This window comes from Halyomorpha halys, unplaced genomic scaffold, assembly GCF_000696795.3.
Source record: "Halyomorpha halys isolate HHAL.00 unplaced genomic scaffold, Hhal_1.1 Scaffold1096.1, whole genome shotgun sequence".
Taxonomy (NCBI): Eukaryota; Metazoa; Arthropoda; class Insecta; order Hemiptera; family Pentatomidae; genus Halyomorpha; species Halyomorpha halys.
In genome coordinates this window covers 334,790-353,228 of record NW_027110100.1, presented here as the reverse complement: position 1 = coordinate 353,228, position 18,439 = coordinate 334,790, and the positions used below count along the sequence as shown (strand labels likewise).

The 18,439-nt window shown below is 30.7% G+C and overlaps 1 protein-coding gene across 4 annotated transcripts in view; it reads left to right on the top strand.

Moving 5' to 3' along the window:
- The window catches only part of LOC106688273 (homeobox protein caupolican), a 225,909-nt gene extending 207,476 nt beyond the window's left edge, over positions 1 to 18,433 (top strand). Inside the window, exons 6-8 of one of the 4 annotated variants that reach the window (XM_014432664.3) lie at positions 4,836 to 5,244; positions 7,362 to 7,425; positions 18,168 to 18,433. In XM_014432664.3, coding sequence (XP_014288150.1) covers positions 4,836 to 5,244; positions 7,362 to 7,401 — 449 coding nt within the window. In that variant the 3' untranslated portion in view covers positions 7,402 to 7,425; positions 18,168 to 18,433. The remainder of the gene's footprint in view (positions 1 to 4,835; positions 5,245 to 7,361; positions 7,426 to 18,167) is intronic. The other 3 variants (XM_067048176.1, XM_014432665.3, XM_067048177.1) reach the window with 3 other exon arrangements.
- The last annotated feature ends 6 nt before the right edge of the window (positions 18,434 to 18,439 follow it).

The window sequence follows — 18,439 nt, the reverse complement described above, 5'->3', positions numbered from 1 at the left end:
GACCTATGTCCACAAATTAAAAAAAAAAAAATAGTACAATAACTAGGAAATTTTGCTTAATCTAAATACATTTTAGATTTGTAAATGGTTATAAATTCGTGGAGTGGATGTATATAAATATTAATTTATTTATTTTTTTATTAAAATGCAATGTATAATTTTTTGTATATAATTGTATTTTAATTGTAAAACTGTTGATTGTAAATATTTTTATTTTAAAAACGTGATAATGGGCGGCAAATCCCGAAACATGAAGAATGACATAAAAAATAAAGAAGCAAATAAAGGGTATAAATTCTTGAAAATAAAAAGAATAAAATTTGTTTGATCCTTTCTTTATTTTTTTAAATTTCGAGTCTTAGGACTATTATCAAGGAGACCTTAATTTGATGTATCCTAGTCTATTATTTTCATCAATACCTCTTTATTATTAATGTCATATTGAAAAAACCTACCTTCAAAAGAAAAAAAAAAGGTGATTGATATAAAAGTCTAATTTTATAATTTATTAAGTCAATTCTTTGGTGTAATAGCCTGTAAATGAAAAATTTATACTTGGATACTTGACCTAAGGGCCGAAATGTTGAAAGAAAATAAAGAAATTTGAGATAAAATATCAAAAGAAGTTGCATTTTAAATTAAGTTCCTCTCAAAATTAATTAATTAAAAATTAATATACTATGTTTTAATAAACTAATAATTTTTTTTTTATTAGTTTGGTCTCATCTTACTTGTGTTTCTAGAAATTTAAGGATTGAAAAAGTATATTTGAGTTATTATTACTGTTTTCATTAACATTATCAGCTGTCAAAAGTTCATTTAATAATTGATACTAAGTATACATATCATATGGAGCGTACACAGAAGGAGCCAGGAGTGAAGGGTCGTACCCATGGGGGCTGCCAACTGTCCTAATGAAATCCGCCCCGCTGGGCTTCTGTAGCTCGAGATGAAATGAATACATTTCCATCCAGACCCTCCCATTTCGCCCTTTTATACACATTTTGTTTCCACCCTCCTCCCTATTATTTAGCTTCCTCGGGTATTACCATCATTACATATTCCTCGGCTACATATGTGTACATCTGGAGGGCTTTAATTTGTATATTTCCCTGGAGAAATTAATTTTTAATATATTCGAATACCTATGACTATGTATGGCATAGCATTAAGTATGACGCTAAGGAATTTCAATGATTGGAAGTGCTAAAAAAAAAAGAATAAAAACATATTATCTCAAATGATTATAGCGATTTTTTAATATTTTCAGACGGACACTAAATATTAAAAATCAATGTTATATGTTCAATAAAAATATTCGCTCATTATATTTGTTGGCATTTTAATTGTTCGCTGAAGCTATAATAAAATATCTTTTACCGAATTTTAACGTCATTGTGCCATATAACACATTGTTTATTGGTTATGTCATCATAAAACAAAACATGCATTTTTTAAAAGAATTATTTTTTACCTTTTTGAGATTGAGTTTGAGTAATTATAAATTAAAATAACAACTTACCAGAAATCTAAAGTGCTAAAAACTGTAATATGATATTTAAGAATAATAATATTTTGATCTACTCTAATAATTGCGGACAGTTTATTTATTTGGCTATATGATATTTACAATCTGAAAAACTATACTGGAAAAATCCGTAATAGTATAAAGGTACGCAAAGCCCAAATATGTCAAAAATAAATTTACGATCAAGGATTATTTTTAGTCTTAAAATATTACTTGTATTTCGGAACTCCTTGTACAGTAAAATGACTGAGTTCATGATTCCCATACACCGCAGATGTAAATTTAATGTTTCAAAAATAAATTATAGATAATGGTCTATTTTTTTACACCATTTTTTCCTGGTCAACAGATCTCATATAATTGTTCAAAACGATTTTCTATTAACTTATTTAAAAAGAAAGTTTCCATGTCTTTTTCATCATAAATTATTTCTTCTTCAATTGGTCTATTTCGCATTCCTGTTTTGTAAGCCATACAAATTTTCAAAGTTTTTTATAGCTGTTTCTGAAAATAACAACAAAACCATTAAAAAAACTCTGTATATAATAATAATTCTAACATAAATTATTTTAAGTTTTATATTGATTATTTATTTTTTGTTACTAAATATGATGAATGATTTAAGAGAAAGAAGTTTTTAGTCAAGTGAGAAATTATTTTAATTTTAGATAGTTAAAGCGTAGTTTCAGGTGAGGTCTTTTCCTCGTACCAAATAAAAAAATATATGGGAGAGAAAGGAATACTTTATTCATTCATGCTGCCCAAATACATCGGGTTGCTACATTACACAGCATACTGATCAATCCGTGGCTGGACAAATATAAGTTACATATTTTTACATGATATAATATAATAGATAGCTAACACAATAACATAATTTTTTTTCTTCCACAGTTTTCTTTTACAATTAATACCAGTCTACAAACTAACTACAATTTTTACGATTTATTCCTTTTTTTTTTCTTTCCCTTCCATTTCACAATCCCTATTTCATTTGATCAAAAAATTCCCCTAAATTTGTTCCCCTAAATAAAAAATATTGAATTAAATAAACACTACTTTAAGAGAAGTTGCTATAATTATCAATATTAAGGAACTTTGTTATAATTATTTCTTTTTGGCCTTTTCTTCAACCAATATATAAACAAATATTCAAGTCACATTGATATTTAGCCAAGGATCAGTTGCTTTATTCATGATGTTTGTCGACGACGGGTGCCTCTAATGAAAAGTCGTCTGGTGTTTGTTCAGAGCAGTGTCGGGGAGCCACTGTTTGCCCGCGTCGCGTGGCCTACCCAAACAGTTACGGATTACCGGCACTATCTATCCCCTCTACATGTGTCTACAGTTTTCACAAAGGATTTGTATAATCCCACGGAGGCCGATTATTTCACTTAGCTTCTTCCATTCCACGGGTCATATATCATAACCGATATTTTCCCCCAAATACCCGTGAGAATCGTACGGAGATGTTGGACACCAGTATATGACATAGATCGGATATGATTGAAAACTATTCGTACAAGTTCTTTGTAGTTCGTCATCTCTAAGTGCAATAAAGGGTCGCTGTCTCTATTATTTCAAGGTTTTTAAGTAAATTCCGTGTTCATCATGCCATTTTAATTTATTTTTTTAGGTAGCTTAAAATAGAAATCATTTTTAACTGGTATCTTATTAGCGAGTTTTAGGGAAATGTGTCATATCGGTGTGCTTCGCAAATCAATGAACACCACACTGTCATAAGTTGAGTATGAAGCTCCAATAAATACTATAATAAAGCTTTCACCGCTGTCTATTCCGCTAAAAAAATGTTCATATTAAGTATTAATTGTCTTCTGTGACATCTTAATTATTTTAATAATTATATTTTCCATTAGTTCGGATAGCTTGAGTAAACAGAACATAAGCATGAATATTCCATATTGCTAGCAAAGGGCCCTAGGGCTTTACTGAGTCCGCAGTGAACATACTCGTGTCCAGCCTGATCAATTTATATTGGAAAATATTTACCTCCATACAAGACTTATAAATATTTGACAATTATTGCCAATTATGTACAGGAGAAACTACTTGTATAATAATGATTTGGAACATAATGGGACAGGCTGAAAACGAGTATGGACTTGTTTATGTGGAGTCCCTTCAAAGACAGAAAGTCCCTCAATCCCCTCACCTGCTCTTGTTCATCCAATTTCTCTAGCATCGAGGAACGGACTACAGAATAATTTTAGGATTCCGATAGTTGCGTACAAAATACATAAATATATTTTATGTAAATACAATAGATGAAAACTATATCTATTATATTTTGTCTATATGATGTTTCTTCATAAGCTCATGTACTTATACATACATACATGGATACATCTTTGTCACCAGAGTGAGCTTAGATCCCGAATTAATGGTTATGCATTTATAAAAACTGCAGTGAATTCAACGCAAGTTCCTTGATTTTTGTTTGTATTTAGCAGATGACAGATTTATAATTTAACTGAAAATATATTTATAATTTTCCTATGTTATAATAATTATAATTTACGCCAATAATTGTTTTGACAAAAATCATGAAACTGAATTTAGAATGTAGTGTTAACAATTTGATGCTATATTTTCTTACAATGTTACATTTAGTAACAGTTACTTAATGGTAGGAGTGGTAAAATGTCTATGACGAGCAATATTCACTTATTAAAGCATAATAGTATTATTGGGTGGTGCTGCATATTTTCTGTAACATATCATATGAATGATATATTTCTTTTTTATTCCATATTGATATATTTCTTGTCATGGTGTCACAAAAATATTTTCACCGTTCAGATGTAGAAATTGTGACAATTTCCATTTTAATATTTTTTATTTATATTATTTGTATTTCACGTCGGGATAGCATTACATAAATCGGCAAGAATAATTTGGAGATATACAATCTTTATATATTCTAATGAAAGTTTCAAAGCCTATTATTAGCCTATGAAATGAAATGGATGCTGTGACTGCGGTGGAGTTCAGTGTGGAATAAATAAGCTGTGAAGTGTTTGAGGGATGTGTCCAAAACCCATCCAATTTTTGTGATTCTGATATCTAATTGCTATCATAAAAATAAAATGGTTACTACCCCAGATGTGTATTGATATAAGTAATGGCGTCTTTTGATGCCGAAGATCCTCAAGACAGAAGGTGGGTTTGAGCAAATATTGTAACAAAAAAAGAGAGCATGGATTGAAAAGTATAACTTATGTTTTAAAAAGTATATTAATACAAATACTAGACAAGTGGTAGAAGCATGATTGCATGGATGTTGCAGACCCGTTACTCCACGTGAAGGCTGAACAGCGGCTGAAGGAGCTGGAGGAGGACGACGAGGAGGAGGATGAGCGGAAGGCGGATCACCACCACCTGCTGCCGCCGCACCATATGTTCAAGGAGGAGCTGTCCAAGGACTGCGGGGTACCTGTACCTGCCACCAAGCCCAAAATCTGGAGCCTGGCGGACACCGCGGCCTGCAAGACCCCACCGCCCTCGGCGGGTTGGGGTTACAGGGCCTACTACTACCCGGAGGTCCAGGCCGACACCCCGCCTCAGACACCGCCTTCGATGAAGCTGCCCTACCAGGGCTACCAGGGCCATCCTGGCTATTTTCCCTCCACCCACCGCTCCGATCACCACCAGCCCCAGCACCAGGAAGAAACCGCCTTCAAGCCCTTCTACAAGAGGTAAGGGAATTCAATGTCTTGTAGCGTTTTGTATCCGACCACGAGGTAACGGAATTCACGGGTTTACTTTTGGTATTCCATTAGATTGGAGTTGTTTTGAAAGGAAGTGTTAGTGGGAACTATGTACTAAATTAATCTATTAAACTAAATAGATCTCGGCGGTGAATAAGATTTAAAGTTTTGGATATTATTATATAATAGAAATTAGCTTTTATTCTGATCATTAATGGCTGCTATAAGCAGTAGGTATTTGTTTTAACATAGCTGGAGTAATGTGCTTTGATAGGTGGGAAGCATTGACAATTAAGAAAGTGAAGAAGTAAATCGTTTAAATGACGCCGAAGGGAAGGATTTTCTTAATGAAATAGATAAGACATTCCATAAAGAGGTAGAATAAAGGATTTACTGGTAAAAGCAAATCACTGGGTTTCGTTCCAGCATTAACTAACTAGGAATATAGGAAGACTTTTCAATTTTAAGGGGTTCCAAAAGAAACATATCTATCACCTTAACTCATACCAACTAACGCATACTAAAAGGAACATACTGGAATGCAGTCGCCTGGAAAATGCATTGAATGGGACAATTAATTACTCTCTTCTCAATCTTACTAAACAGGGCACCACAATATCAAATACAAATGAGAGACGATACTTGGAGAAGATTAGTCTTTGGTAGCTTGGAGACAAGAAATCTCAGAAACCGGACGGCCATGTTTTGTTTTTTTGTAGGGTTTTGAGAAATATGATCATCTGGGTTTTGAAATTATGTGAAATGTGGATTATTTAACTTTATTCTGTGATATTGTATATGGATTTTACTCCATCGGCATATATTATTTCTGTCCTTCATTGAAAGATTCGAAGATAGATATAAAATTTTTACAAAGATACACGAACTTATCTAGATGTTTCTAACCACTACCAATTTTAAGTTCCAAATACACTATAACGTAAATAATAGAAAATATCTGAAGTTATTGATTTTATTACTATTATAAATTATTTATTTTGAACTGAACTCATAAATGATAAATAAGGAACCACTGACGTTTTTGTTTAAAACCTTGATTTATTGTTGCGAAAGAAAAAAAAAAAGAAAACATTTATATATATTTGTTGGTTTCTTATTAAGATGAAGTTGTAGTAAACTTGACTGACCTATCTTCTAAATTAAAAATAAAAATGTTTCATGATTAATATGGAATATACAGCTTTTAAATTACTTCAATCTAAAATTGTAAATGATTAATATGAAATTATCGCCACAATATTAATTAGTTGGTTATCCTTAGCTAATACCAGCCATACCACAATTTAAATGCACCAAGAACAAGGTTTTTTTCTCCTCTCCTTAAAAAGGAATTGAATTAATCTCACGTTGAGCTAATGATTCTAGTCATGTTGACAAGATTTTTCTATACTCAAATAAACCTTTTCATTACCATGTATTTTGTATAGATAATGTGACACTCTTTTGTTTTGTTTATTGTTTCGGGAACTTATCATTAGTCAATTTCCATCTATGCATGCTTAATTTTCGAACTTATTATTCTAGGCAATTTAACGATTCATGTTTCAATGATAAAATGTTTTATTATAATTAACTGTTTCCATTATTAATATCTATTATGTAAGTCATTTAAAAAATTCCCCTTATAATATATTTTGTAGTGTTCCAAGGATTTACGGGTGAAACTATTACTTCATAACATGTTTTGTTTTTGTTACTATCAGAATAGGAAATTTTTTTTTGATTATTTAAAAAATAAACTCAAATTATCCACTTTAAAATAATAATTACTTAATCTACCTGGAAAACAATAAGCTGACTTCCTTGAGCTCTCAGACTATATATTTTCTAGCTTAAGATTGCACCTAAACATAATTCTTGTTAATTGTACAAATTTAGCTTTATTTATTAACAGGAAATATACTTATTTAAATTATTTGAAAAAAATAAATAAAAACTTTTTTCCGTAACGATTCTTTGAAGAGTAGGTATTTTAATTCGACAATAAACGACTAATATTCCTATTTCGATTTTTATTAAATTATTTCAAATTTAATTTATTATAAAATTCGGTTCATTCTTGACAATAAATAAAAATGTTGCAGCTCTGGTCAAGTCAGTGGTGGCTTCGTGTCTCCTGTCTAAGTTGGACACGTCTCCTGGCCCCAGGTAAGAGTCTTTTCAAAAATTTATTTTCCTTTTAAATCTATCAATAAAAATTTTCCAATTTTCATTAGATATGGCTTACTTAAAACCTTTTTCCGATCATTATTCTTGAGGCAACATTTTTGTTTTCATTATTTATTTAGGTAACATTTTAAACAAATATATTATTAAAAAAAAAAAAAAGGACTTTCACTTAATGATGTATGAACGATCTAGATATAGTTGACTATCACTCTTTTCAAAGATTGGATGAAAACTAATCGCCTTTATACGTGTGGTAAAATGCATTAATATTTATTTTTAAAATTTAGACGGAAGGATTCTCTTCTCTCTCGATTGTCTAATGGCACTCTTTGGCTCAAAACTATAAGAAAAAAAGTTTTATCTAAAAAAAATTTGAATCATTTCTGAGTAGAGAAGTATACATATTATGGAGATTCCGAAAATAAAAACTGCTTAAAAAATAGATACATTTAACTAAATACGAGCTAGTGATATCATTGTACAAGGTGAATTTATTTTGAAGTATCAAATCCTAAACTTCTATTTATTTTGTTTCTTATATTCCATTTATGTAAATAACACTAAATTTGATTGAAAAATTAGTTAAAATTTTTACAATTAACTATAACTGTAAAGAAAACTAATGCTGAAAAATATTTTTTTTTTTTACTGACGGACCGAACTTTTTTTCTAACACTAGTTGGGCACATCAAATGAATTTTATAGATATTTTAAGTGAAAAGGACTGCATTTCCATCCTCCCATCTCCTTTATTCTAAATTTCATTATTTTATGCTTGTTCATTGTTACTTCACAATTCGGCTTAGAAGTTTCACACTTCAGATGCATAAAATCAGGCAGTGAGCAGTTAGGCCACGGCTTTGCGTACCAACAAAATTACATATACAGGATACTAACAAGTAACAATGTTTTTTTCTACATTTTAAATATAAAATAAAGTAAATTCCTCCTTGGACCAGGTGCAGTAAATACCCGATGTATTACATACTCAGATTTTTTCCCGTACCACACTTTGAGAAACATTGACTTTAAGAAACGTTTCCTTCAATATGGTGAAACACTATTAAATGGGAAATACCGTCTTTACAAAATTCTCAACAGCATAATTCTCGTAACTTCGTAAATTGGTTTACAATTGGTGCTGAAAGGCCTCTAGCGAAACTACATCCCTCATGGATTGAACCAACTAAAAATTTATAAATATCTGTCCAACCGATGGTAGACAATCCGTTTATAAACAATTTAAGAGGCGTCACCCGTCGATACCCAACCCGGTGTCCACACTCTGCGTGGACCATCTCCCGTCCTGTGACTCCCTTTCGGAATTATTGACAACCACTTATTAGGACAAGTCATAAACACGTGTTAACAGGTTGTATCCATCTGATTGGCTATCTTTAACTAATTTAGAGTGTCATTGGACTGTCAGGGGACACGGTTTCCCACTAATGCTAATATTGGAAATTAATGCTAATATGGACCGCTCATTGAATAGTAAACTCTATATCATATAGCCTTTCAGGATTGACGTCCAACAAACAAAAACATTACCAAACCAATTAACATGAAATCGGAATTAGCGATCGAGTCAATAGGTTAATTAATTAACGATGTGCTTTTAAGGGCTAATGTAAACGTTCAAAAGTGATAACAATTAGAGCTTATAAAATATAAAACATTAATTGTAAACATCGCAGGTTTGATGAAGCTGGTTTTAATAAATTTCCCAGTGAAATACTAATTCTCTTTTAATAAACATGGCAACATGTATCAATTCTAATTCATTTGATAATAAAATATTGTTCGCTAAATTAAATCTGACACGATGCTATAAGTGGAGAGTAAGCGTTTGAACTTCACTTTTCGTAAACAATTTACTTTTTATTTTTAAATGTTTTATTTAGGTTTTACATATCTTAAGCATTAGCAGACAAGAACATTCAGCATCGTTTGTATGCTAGGAATGATAATCGTAATTGTAATAGAAGAAGCAGTGTGCTTACCAGATGACGACCACTGCCTTCCTTATCTATATATCCACACTCTTTCAAGATGGCTACCGACAATGCAACTGGTTCCGTGACATAACTTCGATTCTGCCAGCAACAAGCTGCGGCGCTGAAAGGGAAGAGTATGAATGCCTTTTATAGGTGCATAAATCCCCAACATCTACACCATAAAAGCCACCCAAACCGTAAGTCGGACAAAAGGACAAAGTGAAGTGTCTTGTTCCACGGAATAAAGGATGTCCATTTACGATCGCGGGTATTTTCTCCATGTATGTTTTGTTTGTGTCTTCTTTTTGTATATCGGAAGTAGAGCACCTGCCACATGTGCTTCGTCCACAGCCATCGGGGTATTCTCTCTTTTATTTTTGTTCGCGGTAACTTCCGGATCACATCTTGACCCTAATAATCATAACTTTAGCTGAGCCATGTAATATTATGAATTGAGGTATTAGTTTTTGATAAATTCGAAGATTTCTTGATCTGCTAGTAGTAGTGTTAAGTACCTGATTTGGAGATTGCAATCAAATCTTATAAGTATTACCACCACGGAATAAAGATAAATGAATTACATTCCCGAAAGATAATTATTCTAAAATATATTTTCTCTTTATTTTTCGTTTCTTTACATTATTTCATTATTATATTACTCATGATAATAACCTATATTTCCTTGGGCCCTGAAACAGATTTCAAAACCACGGGTGTATACGACGTCCGGCGAGAACAGTCTGAACAAGAGCAAGATGGCCGCTGAGGCACCCCCTCCACACTACGAGGCAAATACACACTCACACAGAGATACAAAAACTCGTCGCCCCTACTTGTGCAATCAGGCAGCTCTCTCGTCCCTTCTTCACGATGTGCTCTCCCTTATTGAGAAAATGGGAGAGGGAATTCTTAGACCCGTTTTTTCAAAGTTCACATTCTTATTTCGTTCGTTTTATAAAACTTTTTTTTTCTGTACTTCTTTAAGTTATCCCGGTCATTCCGTTTTTTTTTTTTCCATTTTATCTGATGGTTCTTTTTGACGTTTCACACTCAAATGTCTTGTTCGCATTATTAAATGTGTTGTCATTACGTCTGTTATATTAGTTACAAAAAAAAAAAAACTGAAAGAAATAACTACATATTTTTTTAATGTTGGTTTTATTAATTCTTTCCTTTCTTTTTCTGTGAGGATATTCATAATATTATAACAGACCAAAAGGAAATCGTCTAATCACTAAATTTTTAATTTTGATTTTTTATTAAATCGCCTTTTTCTGTTAATTAATTTATCTAGATAATAACATCTCATCTTAAATAATTTACTGTTTTTTTTTATGTTACATCATGTCCCCTTCCTCATAAAGAGAACCGTGTTTTATGTTGTTTGCAAAATACTATTTTGCCATATTTCTGAGATATTTGTTTATTACATCTTGTCTTAATTAATCATTTGGAATTTCAAATTTCTTTGATAATACAAAACACGAGATAGCATTATTAAAGCAAAAATTGAATTAAAGATAAAGCTTTATTTTTATTTTTATGAATTGGATATATATCTGTATTATTTTTACCTCTGTTTATGGTTGATCATAATCCGCAAAAATACATACTGTACAAATATAACTTTATTAATAATATTTTATTTTTTCAGTTGCTTAATTTTTATACAAATTAAAATAAATATTCTTTTAAGATTTTTTTTAATGATAATACTTGTCAAAATGTGAAAAAACAATAATAAGTTTGATATTAATTGAATTTATTTGTATTCGTTCAAATCGTTTGCAGTTTTTTAAACAAATTTCGAATTTCCATAGAAACATTATTTTGTAATTTAGCGCATTCTTTAATTCCTTATTTATTAATTCTTTTTATTTCATTATTATCGATTTGTGGTAAAACATAAAAAAATTGTTTATTATTTTTACAGAAATAGGTAGGTACTTATAACATTCGTGAAGTTGACTTTTGATTGTCATGATGTTATTTTCAATATTTATGAAAATGGTTTTTATATGTATAAATATTATTTAAGATTATTCTTATTCAATACGAGTAATCTGGATTTAATTTAATTGCTAGGTGTAGTATATATCGCCGCATTTTATCAGCTCTATAACCTTCAGTAACGTTAGGAAAGTGGAGTTGGGACTTGTGTTTTTTTTTCGATTACGTGAGTATAAACCAGTCGAAGATAGGCTCGAATAGGTATTTAATTGGCACCTAGTTTAATTGGTGTGAATGTCATTTAGTGGACGACTAGTAAAAGGGACTGGGCCCGTTTTAGATTTATATATGTGCATATTAAAAGGTACACCTAGTTGCTGAGGTGAACCAGTGTAAAAAAAACGTTCAGCACATCATTTGAGTGAATTCTGTTATAGTTACTTGTATCTAAGTTATGGTACTTAATTTTTAGTAAGAATTAAGTTTGTATGAAATTACTGAAAGTAATTTTGGTTTTGAAATAAGATTACCGGACTAAAAACCGTGTGAAAAATAAAATGGGTACGATTATGATAAACCTGAGATCGTATGTGTTGTGGTTTTTGCTGGATAATGGGACCTAACTGAATTAAGGTTGCCCAAATTTAAATAGAAATCAACTAGACTGACAAGAATAACTGAATAACTATTTGCTTTGTGGATTAGTGCTACGGTAAATCTGGATTCAGGAGTTAGGTTCAGCTTTCTGAGATTGTCTAAGCCCGAGGACAGAAAGCAATTCATTTTCAATAATTGTCAGTTGAACGGTAATTATTTTTGAGGAGATGATGGGGAGTGCGGTCATATTAAATCTATGGTCAATAGATCCACTCCTGATAGTGGTAATTAGTTTTAGCAATTAAATATAACTAAAAATCCAGGCCATTTGCTCTGAAACAAAATTCTAATTATTATTATTTTATCACATTTACTAGATAGTTATTTCAATTTTCTCTGAAAATACAATTTTTTTTTTGGAAGAAATGTGTCGATTTCAAAATATTCTAAAAGGTGTAAACGTTTAATCTATTACAAACATATTTTGACTTATCTTACTTCCCCCGTCCTTAAGTTTGGAATAAAGGAAAACAACAACAGTGTTCATAAATTGAAAAATTTGGATTTATATTTTTGAGTTCATGAAAAATGAATATATTCATTATATCTGTTGTTATACTCGTCGTAAAGAACCGAAACATAATTCGAGATAAACATCTTATATTTAAGAGTTTTAATCTGTTAGCCACTATGCGATCTAAGGGACAATCGTATGCATTGTAATTAATAATATAATTGATATTAGTTAATAATAAATACGAGGTTATAATTCATAAGCTATTAATTAACAATTTTAATTACAATTATACAAAGGTTATCATTATGTCTATAGTATATCTGTAATATTACAATTAATTCATTACGAGGTGTCACTTCTTTCTATGGTTGTGTATTAAACATTATGTTTTTATTTGCCTTTTTTGATTTCATGTAATATATATAATAAAACTCATATCCGAATGAAGTTGTATTAAATTATGAACAGTTGTGGTGAGAGATTTATGAGAATGTTTTCAATCCACAGTCCAACTATAACAGATCTGGAACAACTAATCTACGATTACATTAACCTTATCAGAAGACTGCCCCGTTACGGTCGATAGCAGCTCTACATCCAAACTATTTGCAACAATACATTTACATAAACCGGCAATTTAATAGTTTTATTGCTACCATGGCCTGATCATATTTAGACGGCGACGTATTGATTTTATTTCCTTCACTTGCCCTCCAGGCTTTTATTGACCACTCTCCAGTTTTATTGTTCCAGCAGATATAAAGTGATGGAGGCTGGAACCAGTTTGAGAGGCCACTCGGTGTGTCAGTTAACTACCCTTCCCCATCGAATTTAAATATTCGTAGAAAACGATTTAACATAGGAATTACGTCCTTTTTTTATTTTTTTAAATATGTTTGTTTCGCTTTGTTCACTTTTTTTTTTTTTTTTTATGATTTTCCTTTGGTTTTAATTTATCGAGCCATTTAACGCCTTCCAGGTTTATCGGTGTTATTTTATATTAGGGTAATTATTTACTTGGAATTGCACTAATTTAGGACTGGAATCATAATAAAAGTTAATGGGGAGAGCGATTTGTGTGCGAGCTCTCTCGTATTATCGATGCTATTATACAACCCGTTTTGAGAGCTTATTTATTTTTGTTTCCTTACATACATTTGCGAAAAAAAAAGGTTCGATAATTCTAAATTTTCTAAGAGTAGTTTTCTGGAGAATCCAACAATTTCCAGAAGAGTATATTTAGTACTTTATGGTCTGTACAATTGTTTTTTGGGAAAAAATCCATCAATTTAATTACGATTCCTCTAAAAAATACATTTAAAAAAATCCTAAATTATTACTTTAAATTTCAATCCTTGATAAAGTTATGACATGGTACACAACAGTGTATGTGATTCCTTAAACAACAACTAATCTGATTTACCGTGAAATGAATTTTTTATTTATTCATTCGGCACCTCAAGATAGTATTTCGGATAATCGACGATCTATTACAGTGATTGTAATTATTGATTAGGAATATAATCTTTGATTTGAATATTATCTTAAATATGATTTTTCGTTAAATCCATTGTTCTTGTGTGAGTTGCAATCTTTAGACAGTAACCTTACAATACAAAGGCCCTGAGGAAACTTCCATCTGCTGAGATGCCTAACACTCAAACCCCAACAAGAGGACACCTTTAATTGACAAGACAAGCCGAAAATTCGGGAAGGTCCTGGCGTTATGAATAAGCATGAGGCACAAGATATAATGGCGTGTTGAAGGGCGCGGGGCAGCTGGACAGCGAAGGACACTCTCTGCGGTCACCTGGACTCCTAGCTTCCTGTCCCCGCCAATATTTCTTATATCTCCTGACTAAATATCTTGAATTAATTTGCAATTAACAACCTATACTCTTTTTTATTGTATTTTTTGTTTCTTAGACGTCTTTCGTTGACGCTATAATATTTTTTTCGAGAATTCAAGTCATTTAACTCATTTCAATATTAATAATATTAAACAAATCACACAAATTTGGAGTTTTTTATATACATCAGTTTTTGGGATAGCACCAAGTGAGAATCAAAATTTAAAAATAATTTTTTTTTTTTAAAAAAGATGCCAAAATAAAATATTTAAAATATTAAAATTTTTCGTTAAATATTAATTTGAAAAATTGATAAATCAATGTTAATTTTTAATTAATGAAGAAGGATGGTGGATGGGTGCGGTAAAAAAGAAACTCAACTAATACGAAACGATTAATCAAGTACCAACATTTCACCCAACTTTGTAGGTCTAAAAACAACATACAAAGAACTAGTAATGATATTAACAGTATACGATGTCACAAAACATAATGTAAACTATGGCAGGATTATAAAATGTAGAAAAAAATTATAGTCCTACTATAGTTCACATTAAATTCCATGGTATGTTATTCTCATACCCTATTACAACAATTTCAGTTTTTCGCATTAATTTACCTCTGTAAAGTTGTGCTTAAAAAATATTTATTTTTAAGTTGAGTTCCTTTATGACCAACTTCCTCCCTCAATTAAATACGGTCAATCAATGATCTTATCTATAAGAAACCAACTATTGTTTAATTGTTATCTTTTCCAGAAAATAAATATATTTCTCTACACTGCGGCACTGCTTCCAAGAATCGATATATGTGCCTTTTTTTATCTATTAATTGTTTTAATTTTAATTTTTTATGTCGAAGAGATTCCGAGAACAAGAAGCTTTTTTTTTTTTTAAATCTCGTTTTGATTAACTACTTATTAAAATAAATAAGAGAGATACGATACATCAAGTTGTATGTTGATTTCTTAAGTAAACATTTTAATGGAAGATTATTGATTGACCGTGTGTATAGATGAATGGAATATGGTCCGAGTGCCGTCAAAAAAATTCAAATAGTTAATGATTATACTATTTTTATAAACAGTAAAAATATTTATAAAAATAATAGTATAATCATTTACTATTTTTTGACCGCACCCGGACCATATTCCATTCAACTTATAAAATTTAATGTTTGTCTGCTGTGGTTCATGACACACTTTCATGAAGCCTTGACAAATTCAAAGTATTAATGCTGAAATGGACCCAACAAGTTAAAAACTGATATAAAAATGGAGATTGGCAATTTTTTTTTTCTCTTTCGAATTCTTAGCTAATTTCTTTTTTAATACATAACGGTATTATTAAATTTGCTAATTTATCCGGACAAGAAGTCCGAATTATATAGCGCTACCCTGGTGAAAATTTACATGAAGAATTCCAAGAGGTGTGAAAGGGGCCGAGCCGAGGCCAGAGGTCTACTAAATCGGACCTTTTTCTAATTTTTTTCAATTTATTTTATTTTATTTTTTTCCACGCTCCAACGGAAATCGGAGAACAGATGAGCCTAGGTCCCAAATAAAATCGGAGGCATTAATTTTTTTCCCGACGAAGCGGTGTTTGATTATTGAGAACTGAGGAGAACTTTTTGCCCCGGGCAAAGACGGACTGACTGGAAGGGGCCATTTGTCGCCAGTCTACGATAGCCCATTGAGGAGCAGCGATAGCATCTCACCATTCACCTCTTCTTATACCCTCCTCTTTATCTCTCTTCTTAATTCTCACTTTTTACTCTCCTCCTTAATTGGCCGCTATTATCTTATTAGTAAATATACTGGATAGATAAGGCGACGGTAGGCAAATAAGTTCTACCCGGCAGGGAATTACCATTAAAAAGCCATTGGTTGTGTAATTAGATTTAGTTGTGTACGGTAAGCGTGATTTAAATATACGCTCAGGTTGTAATTTCCTGTAGAAACGAAATTTCGTAACCGGTAGAACATTCCGTAGATAAAGGAGTGAATAGAAACTCTGTCCTTCCTGAGGTCATAGTTGAAGAAATCTTTTTATCTTCTTCCTACAAAAATAAAATGAGCTGTACAATCTCTTGTTAATATTGGTACCATTTCGCAGTTTTCCTTCCTAAATTTTTTCAGTTTTCTCTTAATTTGAGGCCCAATATCTACTTACAAACTCATTGAAGTTTGTCTTGGATTCGACCTTTCGTAGATAAATTTTATATATTGTTTGTTTCTGTAGTTGCTGGGTGGTTAGGAATGGAGGCGTATTAAGTTTTGTTTTTCTTTACAATCTCTTTATATAATTTTTCTATTATTTAATCATAATAACAATGTTTTGAAGTTTTCTTTACTTATATATACAGCTGTGATTATTCTTTATAATTGTTAATGTTATCATTTTTTTTTCTTAATTATTTTTCCCTGAATGTATAGAATAAATATATACTCTAAATTGTGGGGACATATATTAATATTCCTAAATAAATAAAGAATGAGACTAAAAAAAAAAGTTGCTGGTTTGGTCTAGTAATATATATATATGCTACATAATATCAGATATCGCGTTTTCACTTTTTGAAAAAAATTATTCCTTTGTTCTTTTGGACAATGCCATAGAAACAGATTTTTTTTGTGGTAATTTTTTAATTTATTATATGAATGTTAATATCGATAAACAATTTTTCTAAAAAAGCAATTTTTAAAATTCAGAAATCTTTTCTAAAGTGTTTTATTTTATTAATATTATTATTTTTATAATCTACAAGATACTCGTATTTTTTGAAGATTCACTCAAAAAGAAAAGTATTTTTATTTTTTTTTTTCAAATTGCTACACTTGTCTTATAAGGTTTATAAAAACCATAATATAAAGCTCATGCTGATGTAATTGAGAATCTAGAAAGATGAAAATGATCAACTGTTATGAAAATTATACAAAAGACAAAACGAAATCATATTCAATGCCTGGAAGATCATGGCCTAATTCAAAGCAAAGAAGTTGAAAAACATTCCATTTAGTGTTCATAAACCATTAGGATTGTCATACATGAGTGATAAAATATCGTACAACATGAAAATAACCAAAAAAAAAATTCGGAAACCTAACATAGTCTTTTCATAAAGAGTGACTTAGGTCGATTCCAGTTCGTAAAAAATGTTAATACTCATTGTCAAAATTATTCAAGAAGCACTTCTTATATCATGCAGCTGTGCCTTTTTGTTATTAATTATGGTATTGGATAACCTTATTATTTTTTTTAATTTTAATTTTTGAAAAACCTATGAAAACAATTCTTAAACTTCTAAATAACCATGGCATGAAACGGGTTCTGTCATAAATTTGTTAACAACATAACTCCAAAACGGCTTAAAGCGGGGCTAAGTAAAACGGGTACTGTCTGTAACCGATGGGAACTAAGGTTCAATAATTAAAATGCTTAACGAATTACAGGCGTATTAGGGTATATTATTTACATGAATGTATTTATAATGATGAATTGATTATTTAATGAATTATATTTTAAAATTTATTATTAAAATATGATTATGTCTCATATAATATTTTTCTTGATATCATTGATGGGTAAATTGTCTTTTGAAGGTAATCGAATAAGCGTATAATCAGTTGAATATGTTATATTTTATTTATTTACTTCATTTTAGTGTTTTAACCATAAGCCAAATTTCATTTGTTTCTGGTGTAGCTTAATATCTCTTATTACATTCTATTGTTGCCCTCATTAATCAAATTAACATAACTTGTCTTTTGATTATGAAAAATATATTAATTTCCATAATTTATCTTTGCAGGTAACGGGAGAGGCGGCTGAGCAAGCTGTGCATTGTACATTATACAGTTCTACTGTTCCAAGTATACGAGGCAAGAACCAAGACAGCAACTGTACATATTGATGTAACCTCACACGTAGCATGTTCAGACATTTGTTCGTTAATGGTTGTGCAAATTATTATTTTTTGTCTTCATTTGTTATATATTGTTACAGATTGATGAAAATAACCACATTTGATTATTTATTGTGTTGATTCCTCGTGTATTGAAAATATTTATATATAAATAAAAT